The following is a 12,065-nucleotide window of genomic DNA, read 5'->3' on the forward strand; positions in this document are numbered from 1 at the left end:
TAGAAGAGCCATGAGCAGGGATAGGTGAGGGAAAGCACTGGAGAGTAGGCCAAGTGTTCTGGCTTGTCAAGTGGGGAGAGATCAGCACAAAATTTGAGAAACTGGCTTATGTTGAAGTCTTTTAGGAGAATGCTTCTATGAGTAGTAAGTGACTCCCTACACCTGGAAAAGATTAGACTGGTCTTGAATGAGACCAATGGTCCTCATAGCAACACTCCTCTTTTGATTACACTAGCTTCACTTACTAAGAGAGTTCTTACTGGCTGAGTACTTTACATGCATTATCACACTTGATGCTTATAACAACTCTGGGAAAAAAGTATTCTCAAATGTAAAAGATGAGAAAACTGTGCTTTAGAACAATCAAATAACTGGCCCATGGTCATCCAATTTGAGCTTAATCCCAGGTGTGTGACTTCACAATCCAAACTCTTAACTCCTTCTCCTGCCTTCTTGATGAGATCCACCTCAGCCTCATAGAGCAGTGTCTTCAAAAGTGAGTCATAATAGCACAAGTGCATGTGGTTTTTCTTCTCCTAAGGCATGTTAACTGAGTTACAATTCAGCATAAAGTGACCATATCTGGGTCCACATTCAGAAAACAAACTCAGTTTGATTTCAGTGGGCAAAGATCTTGGTGGCTCTTCTGAACCTTTGTCTACCTGCTAAGTGGTCAGTGAGGAGCCACAGGTAGTGAAATGAAAAGGATTTTCTTTTCACATTCCTAAAGACTATCGATCACCCAACCCATGCCCGAACGCTCTCCAGTGTGCGAACTCACTCACCAGGGGGATAGTGATCCAGTTTTTAGAAGGTTTCCATCAACAAAGCCAAACTCTGTCTTTTGTGCAACTCCCTCCACCCCTGGATCCCAGACCTGACAAAATACAGTGTCAATCTATGGTGTCTGCTATGTGGAAACCCATGAAAATGCTGCTCCTTCATCTCTTCTCTCCTGACTAAATGTTCCCACATGACAAAGTTTCTAAAGCACTTACCTTCCCATTTGCCTACTATGTTTGCTGTCAAATTGTTCAGTGTCTTCAGTGTTTAATGGATGTGCTTTGAGCAGCAGATTGAAATGATTACCATCTCTAATTTTGACCTTATATTTTTACTATGCAAATGGTTACAGCTTATGTATTACGTTTTTAGCAAGTAAAGCATGTGTTGGCGCCTATAAATTGGCTCCCTGCAATTCAACAAATTTTGTGTATCACCAAAACTTGGATGTCATTCACTAGAACTCTCAGCAAACCAGGTCTCTCTCACATTGAACATACGTCATCTATTTATTGAATCCAAATGCATAACTTGACATTTATCTCTTTTGACATTTATCTATCTTTTGGGTTTGGTTCACCCTTCCAGCCTAGACAAATCTATTTGAATCCTGATTCTGTGCTCTTACCAATAAGCCATCTACAGGGAATAAGCTGGTGACAAAATCACACACATATCTTTTTAGGAATAGAGCTCCAGGAGATGGATTGATAATGTCAGAAAAAACTGGATCCCACCCATCTGAATCCCCCAGAGGATGTAGCATAATCTTCTGAGATGAACTTAGAAGAGTTCTTCCCTCCTGGAGAGATGTCTTAGAAGGACTAGACTCTTGAAGGAAGCTCTCCCAGGGTAAGGCTGAAAGGGAAATGCTGAGCGCTCCCAACAAAAACAATGTTTAGGAGGGAGCATCTGTGAAGAGAGCAAAACTCCTCCTTCTGAGAATAATTCCCAGGTGTGTCTCTGTTCCCAGCTTCTACGCCTCCACCCTTGATTACTCAGACTTGATAACTAGCCTTCTAAGACCAACCCTAATCAGGAGGTTCCATCTGGGACCACTTCCCTGACCTTATAACTGAATTTCCTCTACCACTCCAGACAAGATACTCACTATCTCTGAACCCAGGTTGTTACTTAAAATGTCAAATGAGACATGAAAGAGGCATGAAGGCATGCTACTAGAGGCTTCCCATTGGATCATTGTTGATCACAAAGGACATATTATGATAAAGCAGAAAGAGTGATTAGTTTTATTTTGTTTTTCTCTTTGGGAGAGCAGCCTGGTTTGGTGAGAATGGGAGAGTAGGGAAAATCTAGTATGTTTCTTAGAACTTGTTTCTAAGCTGGTATTGGCCATGATCTGCTATTGGGAGGGGAATCTACCAGAATCTAGGTGGATTTGAGGGAAGCCTTCTAAAAACTACATACCTCCTCCAACCCTTTTATGGGTTAGAATCTACCACCCAGAGTCACCTTCATTGAGGCAAATGTGATATTTTTTTCAGTTTTATTTGTTCAGAAAAAAGGAATGACGAACAACCCACTAGACTAGAGAGAGAAATCCATAAGTCATGAGCCCCTTGCTCCATTACTGTAGTCTACCAGTGGAGTTTGGTTTGAAGAATGGGATCCTATGCCTGTAGACATAATCATGCTGGATTCTTGTTGTTGCAATTATCAGGCCTTCAGTTTTCATATTCATGGAGGCTTAGATGGAAAATTTAAGTTAGGATTTAGCACAACAGACCTACTCCAGAAACCAATCTTGCTGGTGTTACCCTTCCTTTCAACAAGAGCACGAAACCCCTCTCTTTGGGCTTCACCCTGCTTAAGTTAGTGCTGTGCTTTTGGTTTAGACACAGAGTAACTATTTTGCCACATAACTTTTTTGTTTGATTTTATGACATCTTTTCTAAGCCTATATTGCAAAGTGCCATAACACGGTCACTATGGGGAAAAAAGATGAATTAAAACACAGTGCGTGTGTATATTATTTAACCTAAAAAGTATCTCAGAGCAGCTGTGGACCCCTGGGCTTTGCATGACTATAATCCCTGATGTAGAAGCAGTTCCAGATTTCATGTTACTAATAAATGTCACACAGAAAAAAAGCAAACCGAAAATGGAATTATGATAACTATTTGGCTTAAAGATGCATATTGTTGGAGAAATCAACATTATTTCTACATGAATATAAAAAATTTCTACATAAATACTGAAACTATCTCAGATAATCTTTCATTTTCAGCAGTTTACACATTCTTAGTCTTAAAATATTATTAAATCCTCAATATAATTGATCACTGAAAACAAACTGAAGAGCTATAAACATGCAATTCTGTTATCTTATTGGATTAATTTTTTGAATATTTAATAATATAATATTGCAAACATATGAAAAATATAAAATAATTAGCAGATACTTATGTATACTTGGATCAAATTCTACTAATATAATATAGCCCACACCATTAAGTTCAGTAAATTTTCCCAAATTCATTTCCTATATCAATTCTATTTTCATTACAATAATTCAAATGCTTTCAAACTGAAGGGGAGAAATTGATGGCCATTATAGTTGTTATTTGTATTTCGTGATTTGATACCACTTTCATAGATATCCCATAGGGTGAGTGAACTATAAGCCACGCCGCCATCTAGAGAATCTGAACAACAGACAACCTAAATCTAAAAACATTCAAGCCAACCATTCCTTAAACCCACAATAGGTTTTGTTACTCTCCTGTGCCCAGTGATCTGGGTAATTGCCTAAACTTTCATTTCATTGGGCCAATAAAAACTTTACAAATTACTATGTGCCAAATATTTTTTAAATAAAACAAAAATTATATAGCCCTAATCTCCCTGACCCCAACTATAAGATAAAAACCAAAAAGCCTAGCGTTTGACTGCTTTGATTAAAATAGGATACAAATATGAAATCTTTATAGAAAAGTATTTTTGTTCTCATTTAAAAATGACAATCTGTACAATGCCTTATGTGAGTCCGAATCATTCTCAGCATGAATTTGATTTTTTTTGAATGACTGAAGATTTTCTTTGCAGCAGGTAAAGCCAGGTCTCTTTTTCTACAGAGTAAGGAAACAATCTAGAATGAGGAACAGTAAAATAATGCACTATGGTAAGTGTGTCTCTTCAAATAAAGTGACCTAATCAGTCCTCACAGAGTCTGTGGTAACACAGCGGGCAATAATCCAGAAGAGAAACTCTAGAAAAATCAGTTCATGCCACAAGGACTTTCCACGTCAATCCTTACATATATTAAACGGAGACTCATGGAGAAACAGTCCCTGTGCCACAGCTGCCCCTTGTTAACCAGCACTAAGCGTTGGTGAGAGAGCCCAGAATCACTAACTCTGTTAAAAATATTTTTTTAAAGATAATAAAGCCAAACCTTACCAGAAAGGAGCAAGCTGACTCCACAGAGAACTAAGCCGGCTAAAGAATCCATGCTTCCCCAAATCTCTCCATCCAGTTTCCACAGATGTGCATGAGGTCCCAAGGATCCTTTCAAACACCCAGAGGTTTGTGACTTTCCATTCGCATGTCCTACTAGGTCTTGTTTACAACTCAGAGGCAAGAAGGAACAGCACAGAAGCGGGCTGTAACAGTCTCATTTCTGTCTGAGCACAGGGAGTTTTAAGTTCCTTTTTCCTGTTTCCTTTGTAGATTAGGATGGGAAAAGCTGTATCTTAAAGGCATTTGGTATCAGCAAGGCTGGGGGCACTGTAAGCCCTATCCATCTTGCAATTCATCAAAACACTTATCTATTGCAGTGGCTTCTGCTGCTGCTTTTGCTGCTGTTGGAGGGATAGAGGAATTTTAGTTGGAAGTGTGGGTCCTGGTCAGCACTTTCAGAAACAATAGGGGTATCCTCTCCTAGGCGGGAAACTGAGAATAACAAGCCCTCCACCTATGTATGGTATGCGCTGATGACTGGCCCTTCTCAGCCCTCTAACAGCTCTCCCGAGTCTACTTGGGAGCCCTGACAGAAGGGGCTTTTGGGTGTGGGGAGTAGTTTTGGCTTTTGTTTTCTTGTTTTAACCCACATGGTTTGAATTGGGAAGAGAAGTTTTCGTGATGAGAGAACACAACCCCTAAAAACAATTAATTTGGGTAATTAACAGTGAGGTCAATGCTCACTGTGGCCACAGAGACCAGAGTCCAAAATTGTTAGCCTGTTTTCTTACACACAGATGGCTTATCTTTTGGCCAAGAGCCCAAAGATATCCATGCTACTGGCCATCGTGTTAATTTTTTATTAACAATTCATCTGAAGATGATCTAATTTCTTAAAGAATTGGTAGAGAAGGGTTTTAGTAATACTAAGAGGGATTTCGTGGTTACTGGCCAACTTACTTTCAGAAGAAAATTGTATCCAAAATTTTAAAAATAACCTGTATAAAAACCAAATACTATAAGTGATTAGATTGGGATAAAAATATTATTCCTAAGAGCAGAGAGAGTACATAGGCCAAAAGGAAAATAACCATTGGGGTAACCATGCCTACAATGAGATCAGAGACCCTAAATTTATCCAGATGACAATTTCACCAAAATATGAATTCTGACTTTAACATAGAAAGCCGATACCTCAGTCATCGCCTCGCCTTCATGCCGGAGGAAAGAGTTGTCTGATCCTTTTCCCTACTCACCACAGGAAAAGGCAGATGCTGCTAGCCTTGCCTGATTTCTGTCCCAGGTTTTATTTATCACATCAGCGATGATCTCAAGAACCAATTGATGTTTCCAGGCAGCTGGGGTAGAAAAGCTCAGGCTGTGTTTTCAAGCAGACCTGGGTTCAAATACTGGCTCAGCCATGTGTGGTCTGAGACAAGTTACTGAAACTGTGAGTCTCAGTTTCAACAGTTATAAAATGACGATAATCTCTCCATCAAGGGCATTTTTGAGAGGATTAAATGAGGTTTAAAAATCCGTAAAAACGTCTGGCACTGTGTCTAATTCATAGAAGGCTTTCATTAATTGTGTTAACGTATTCACTTCCTTTCGTCTTTCCATTCTGTCTCTGATTTCAGTCCTAAAAGCCTCCTCCAGAATGCCATTCTCTATTCCTATGAGATGGCTTCAAGTCTGGCATCGTAAAGAACCAGACTAGGAGTCAGGGATTCTGGGTTCTAGTTCTAGTTCTGCCATGATCTGCCTGTGAGGCTTTGGACCATTCACTTCCCATCTCTAGGCCACTGTTTCCTCAACTGTAAAGTGAAGGATTTAGACTGGATATGACTAATTTCCCTTCTGATTGTAACACCTCATAGCCTAAATGACTAAGCTGTCCGACTCTCAGCATCTCCAGGTTGATTCCTAGGACCTTTCATCTGGGCAGTTCAAAGAAGATGCTAGCTTTATATCTCCGTCACTGTGAAAGCCTGAGGGGGTCACCAAAGTGCTCTACTTAAGCACATTGTATCAGGGACTTTGTGAGGTCCACTGGCCCCAGGCCATGCGGAGCAGCAGTGGAAGACCTTGGAAACAAACCAACCCCAGGGCACCTGCCTTCCCAGGCACAGCTTCTCCTGTTTGTGCTTGATGGGCACACAAGGAAGCCGTCATTGCTCTCACTCCCTCCTGTTTGCTGGTTCTTGTGGGCTGAATGTGTTGCTACCTTGCGTCCTTTCCTGCGCTGCCTGCCTCTGTTATCCACAAAAGCAGTCCAGCTTCATCCTTCCGTGTCATCCAGAATGATCTCCTCTTACCCAGAACTGTGAGTCAGGTTCTTCCTCCCTCCATTATCCAGGTTGAGTGACTCAATGTCACTTTTCTCTCTGTAATCCAGAAATATTGCTCAGTTTATTTCTTCATTATCCCAAAGATCTATGTAGCTTAACTTCATCTTCCAGGATCCAGAAATATTATTCCATGTAATACTTTTCACTGTTATCCAGAATATTGACGCCATATAATAAGTACTGCTGGATTTCCTGAGCCTATGATTATACAGCTAGTCAAAAGGCTAAGCAACTTTCCTGTGGGAGGTCTGAATCTTTGGCATGTAAGTTCCAGGTGTAAAGTGAAGATAACTTGTGGACAAAAGTGTCCAGACATGCTCTGCTCCAGCTTTCTGCCCTATGGATCTTAGAACATGGAGAACCTATTGAGGAACAACAATATGAGCTTCACTACCAAGTGCAGGGCCAATAGGTCAGCAGAGCTGATTGGCAACAGGTTGGGAAGTTGCACAACTGGATGGCATGCCAGGATTTCCAAGGGAAGGGAGAGGCCATTTCCATGTCTGGACAGGACTTTCCCCAATACATAATGTATTAAGGAAATACCACACACTTGGACATGGCCACAACCCTTCTCTACAAAGCTGGTTGTGGCCATCATCAGGGCATCTTCATCCCCTGAAGAGCCTTGTTGGGGACCATCTGGATCAGCTCTCTATCCTCAGCAGCTCCATCCACCCAGAAATATTGAAAGGCTCTTCCCATTCTTGCCTGATTAACACCTAGTTATCTTCTGGGTCTCAGTTTCAGAAAGGTCTTCCCTGACCTATTCAATCCAAATCAGGTCTTCCCTGTTATTCCATCCCAACACCCTGTCCTTTTTTTTCACAGTACTAATCACAATTGGTAATCATATATTTGTGTCTTCATCTTTTTAATGTCTCTTTTCCCCCAGCTGACTGATACCTTCATGAGGCAGGAAACATATCTAATTTATTCACCACTGAATTCCCAGGTCTGACCACAGTGCCTGGAAGGTCATAGTATGTCTTGAATAGATACTTAATGAATTAAGAAATGAATGAACAGACTCTCATCGTTACTTATATACTCATACCTTGAAAAGGCTTTGGAGTCAGGCAAACCTAGATTACATGTTATAGCTGTAATTTACTCTCTGTATGACCTGGGCAATTTAATTCACATCTCTGAACCTCAGATTCCCCATCTTTAAAATGGAAGACAATAATGCCTAATTCATGAGATAATATATACGTAGTATCTGGCACAAGTACATATTTAATAAGGCTTTCTATGGGTTTCTTCCCCATCTACAACCACCACACTACACCTGGATTGTTATATAGAGCTATTTGCAATGAGGAAACAAGGTCCCACACAGGCTAAGTAACTTGCTCAGCTGTGGGTAGCAGAGGGCGTATCAAAATCCTGGTCTCTTGGCCTCCAATTTTTGCAAATTGGTTATTTTTTTCATAGTTCATCTTTAGACCACAATGTGCAAAAAAGTAGATAAAGAGAAATGTAGCAAACATCACAAACACCAACAGGGTATGCCCAGACCTTAGGAAAGTATTTGAAATGAAACTTTGAGAGATAATGGAAAAGTTTGATGACACTGATAAATGCAGACATTTATCATTGTGCTTCCGAAATAGTGGTAATAATATCAGGATCTCTGGGCACCCCACTGCCATGCTCCAGGGAAGTAAAAGGGGCTTCCTCGTTAGTCAAGCTTACTCAGCTTACTTTAATTTGATTTTTCCAGACACACTTATAGCAGCACAAAAAAGAAAACCAAACCAATACACAAGCAAACAAAATATGCAAAGAAACAGGGCACTTGGCTGATATTTCATTTTCTAGTCTCTGCCTTTTGTACTTAATATGTAAAAAAAAAATCTATAGAAAACATTGAAAGTCTTTGAGATGGATTAATCAAAATAGCAATGGATAAATTAAAAATGTGAACAGGTGTGGAAAATAACTTATACAATGTCTCTATAAGCTGGTATCACATGTCTAGTGGTCACTATCACAAATATGTCACAAGTCTTAGATGCATATCCTTTGGCCCGGAAAATCCACTTTTATGATATAACCCAAGCCCAAATAAAAGATGTGCCCAACATTTATGTATGAGGGCATTACAGAAGTATTGTTGATAATAATCAAAACCTGGAAACAATCTAAATAGCCAACAAAAATGGATTATTAATATAAATCATGGTACACAGTGAAATCCCAGACAAATGTCAAAATGTTGTGATGGAAGCATACTGACATGGAAAGATGTAAGGATGTTTATGCTGTATTATTGATTGGGAAAAACAACAGTTTGGACATCATGAAATTTATACACATGCATACATTCTCTCTCTCTCTCTCTATATATATATGTATATTTATATATTATATACTTATATATGTATAAAATATACAACAAAATGTTAAAAGTTACTATTTCTGGGTTATTGAAAAACTGATCATTTTTATTTTCTTTATAATTTCTATAATTTCAACATTATGGAAATGAATATATATGTACAAATGAAGATGATTAGGGGGAAATCCTTGAGACAGTGGACCCAGGGGAGTAGGATGTACCTTAAAACACCCATTGGCAAATACGAAACAGAATGCAGGTGAACCACAGCCTCCAGGAGGTGAGCAAACAGGGTGGGGTGTTGACTTCTGGCAGTGCAGCACTGGCGTTCTGCCTTTTGCAGGGCTGTGGGCACTGAAGCTCCAGAGTCATCACATCTGTCTTCTTAAGGACTTTCGTGAACTTTTTTCGTGAAACCACTGCACCTAACAGTGGCTAGCAGAAAAGGAAGGGTCATCAACAATTAAGTCCTGGTCTTCAGCCAGAACACCACAGTTAAAGTGGCAACACCCACTCTGGTCTGGAGCGGAGTTGATGGCCATGGAAAATACCTGACCCTCTCTGAACCCCATTTACTCTAAACCATTTTTTTTAGCATTGAAGTGGCAAGCACTGTACTAATTGTTGTAGGAAGAGACACATAGAGAAGATGTGGTCTCTGCTCTTGAAGCTCACAATTATACAATCCCAGCCATAGTGACAATGCATCAAAACAGGAAAAGTTAAATAACAAAATCAGACACTGTGTGGTTAGATACCAAAGGGTGGTACTGGCAGTAAAAGTTGTAGTAGTCTTTGCTTTGGGATCCTTTAGGCCATGAGGCACCAATTCTCACGGCTTTTTTTTTCTTTTTTTTCTTCTCCTGATCTTTCCTTGGCACATATGGCATCTTTCCAGATAGACTATAAGCCCCTTAGGCAGGGACTCAGGTCTTTTAAATTTGTTTAGGTTTGTTTTATGGCCCAGAATATGGTGTATTTGGTGAGTGTTCCATGTGCACTTGAAAAGAATATGTATTCTACTCTTGGTGGTTGAATTATTCCAAAAATTAGAGTTAGGTCCATTTGGTTCATAGCGTTGTTTAGGTCCTCTATATCCCTACTGATTTCTTTTCTACCTGTTATGTCAGTTTCTGAAAGCAGAATGTTAAAGGTTCCAACTATAATTATGGATTTGTATTTATGCTTTAAATTCCATCAATTTTTCTTCACGTATTTTAAAGGTTGTTAGGTTCATTCATATTTAGGATTGCATGTGTCTTTGTAAATTGACTCACTTATCTTTATTTAATTAATATCTATCTCTATCTCTGATAATATTGTTCTGAAGTCTACTTTGATATTGTGGTAATTTTTGAAATTTATCAGAGTAGACTTATTCTCTGTTCTTCACAGTTACTTCATTATTCATAGCTCTGCCCTAAAAGGGCCATACAGAAGAAGGAAATCTTGAGCTAGGTACTGAAAGCTAAGGTGTTTACCAGGTGAATCATGACAATGGCATGGAGGAGGGCAGGACAGGCATTTCTGACAAATGGACCAGTAGTCTGAGCCAAAACATGAAGGTATAAAATACTATACCATGTTAGGGGAAATGTAATGTTGAGCAAGGCTGAAATAAGGCTGAGAAAGGGCTTAGCCTGAGACAAGGTGCATTAAACAAACTGGGTCCAGGTTTGATATACCCTACTAAGGTCTATAACAAAGGGAAATAGAAGGTTTTAAATCAAGGAGTGCTATGAATAAATTTTCATTTTAGGACGATCACTCTGAGAGCAATACACATGTTACATTTGCAGAGATTAAAGCCAGGAAAACTCATGATAGATGACTATTGCAGAGTGGTATTTAAAGGTCATAAGTCTGAATTAAGGCTATAATCGCATCAGAAGTAGAAAGAAGGACAAGTGTTAAAGTGATAGAAATATTAATTTTAATGACTGTTTGGGGTTGACCCAGAGGGAGGAGACTAGGGTAAGTCCAAGGTTACTGTTTTGTATAACAATATGAACCTGGTAGTACTCACTGTGAAAGGGCCACAGGACATGAAGCTCTTTTGTGGGGAAATACAAAAAATTCCATATAGAATTCTATTATAGATACATGGGCTTGGATTGGGTATGGGATAGCCAAGTCCAGATAGATGCGTAGTTTGCAGTGGATACATTGGTATGAAACTCATGAGAGAAATCTGAGCATTGCCATGGGGATTAATGAGCTCACCCAGATGGCATGCAGAGCAGCCTGGACCACAAGGAGTAGATGGAGAAAGGAGAGTGAGCAGAGGAGTGTGAAAGGCAGGACCCTGAGAGGCAGCAAGGGAGTTTTTTGCAATGACTCTAGCAAAGTCTTGTCGATCTGCCTTACAATTCCTTGTTTCCCTTCTAGGCTAAGAGTTCTTCAGAGGCAAGGACCATGTCTTAGTCATCTTTGTGTCTCCAGTATTTAGCACAGTGCTTCACTCACAGATACTTAATGAAGTTTTGGTAAATGAATACAGAAGGGCCCATGTTTCAGAGAACAGTCTGACCATTCAAAACAAAACCAGTGCAAATGTCCTTAGAGGGTTGGTGGTAAAGTAGTTACCAAATTGTCTCTGATTCAATCCAGATACACATCATAGAAACCAATTTTTAAGGAGTTGGTAGAAAAGCGGGAAGTATGGGGCTTTAGAATCGCCAACCTAGGACTCAACACAGACCCCACACACTAGCTGTTTCACCTTGGGCTAACTCAGTTCTCTGAAGTTTAGTTTCCTCATCTGCTAAATGGGGGAAGGTAGGGGAGGGGCCTCTCTTTGGAAATAACATTTAATTTGTGTAAAGCATCTAGCGTAATGCCTGAAAATGATGATAGGTATCATCATCATCATCAGATATAACCCACACTTTTTACAGGTTTAAAAACATCAACAGGGGCTTCCCTGGTGGCGCAGTGGTTGAGAATCTGCCTGCCAATGCAGGGGACACGGGTTCGAGCCCTGGTCTGGGAAGATCCCACATGCCGCGGAGCAACTAGGCCCGTGAGCCACAATTACTGAGCCTGCGCGTCTGGAGCTTGTGCTCCGCAACAAGAGAGGCCGCGACAGTGAGAGGCCTGCGCACCGCAATGAAGAGTGGCCCCCGCTCGCCACAATTAGAGAAAGCCCTCGCACAGAAACGAAGACCCAA

The 12,065-nt window shown here is 40.2% G+C and overlaps 1 protein-coding gene across 3 annotated transcripts in view; it reads right to left on the bottom strand.

The window, feature by feature from the left end:
- TEK (TEK receptor tyrosine kinase) overlaps window positions 1-5,604 on the bottom strand; it is a 102,604-nt gene extending 97,000 nt beyond the window's left edge. Inside the window, exon 1 of one of the 3 annotated variants that reach the window (XM_082400540.1) lies at window positions 4,204-5,604. In XM_082400540.1, coding sequence (XP_082256666.1) covers window positions 4,204-4,255 — 52 coding nt within the window. In that variant the 5' untranslated portion in view covers window positions 4,256-5,604. The remainder of the gene's footprint in view (window positions 1-4,203) is intronic. The other 2 variants (XM_082400541.1, XM_082400539.1) reach the window with 2 other exon arrangements.
- Window positions 5,605-12,065: the final 6,461 nt, after the last annotated feature.

Source organism: Balaenoptera borealis (genome assembly GCF_965194805.1).
Source record: "Balaenoptera borealis genome assembly, chromosome: 8".
Classification (NCBI taxonomy): Eukaryota; Metazoa; Chordata; class Mammalia; order Artiodactyla; family Balaenopteridae; genus Balaenoptera; species Balaenoptera borealis.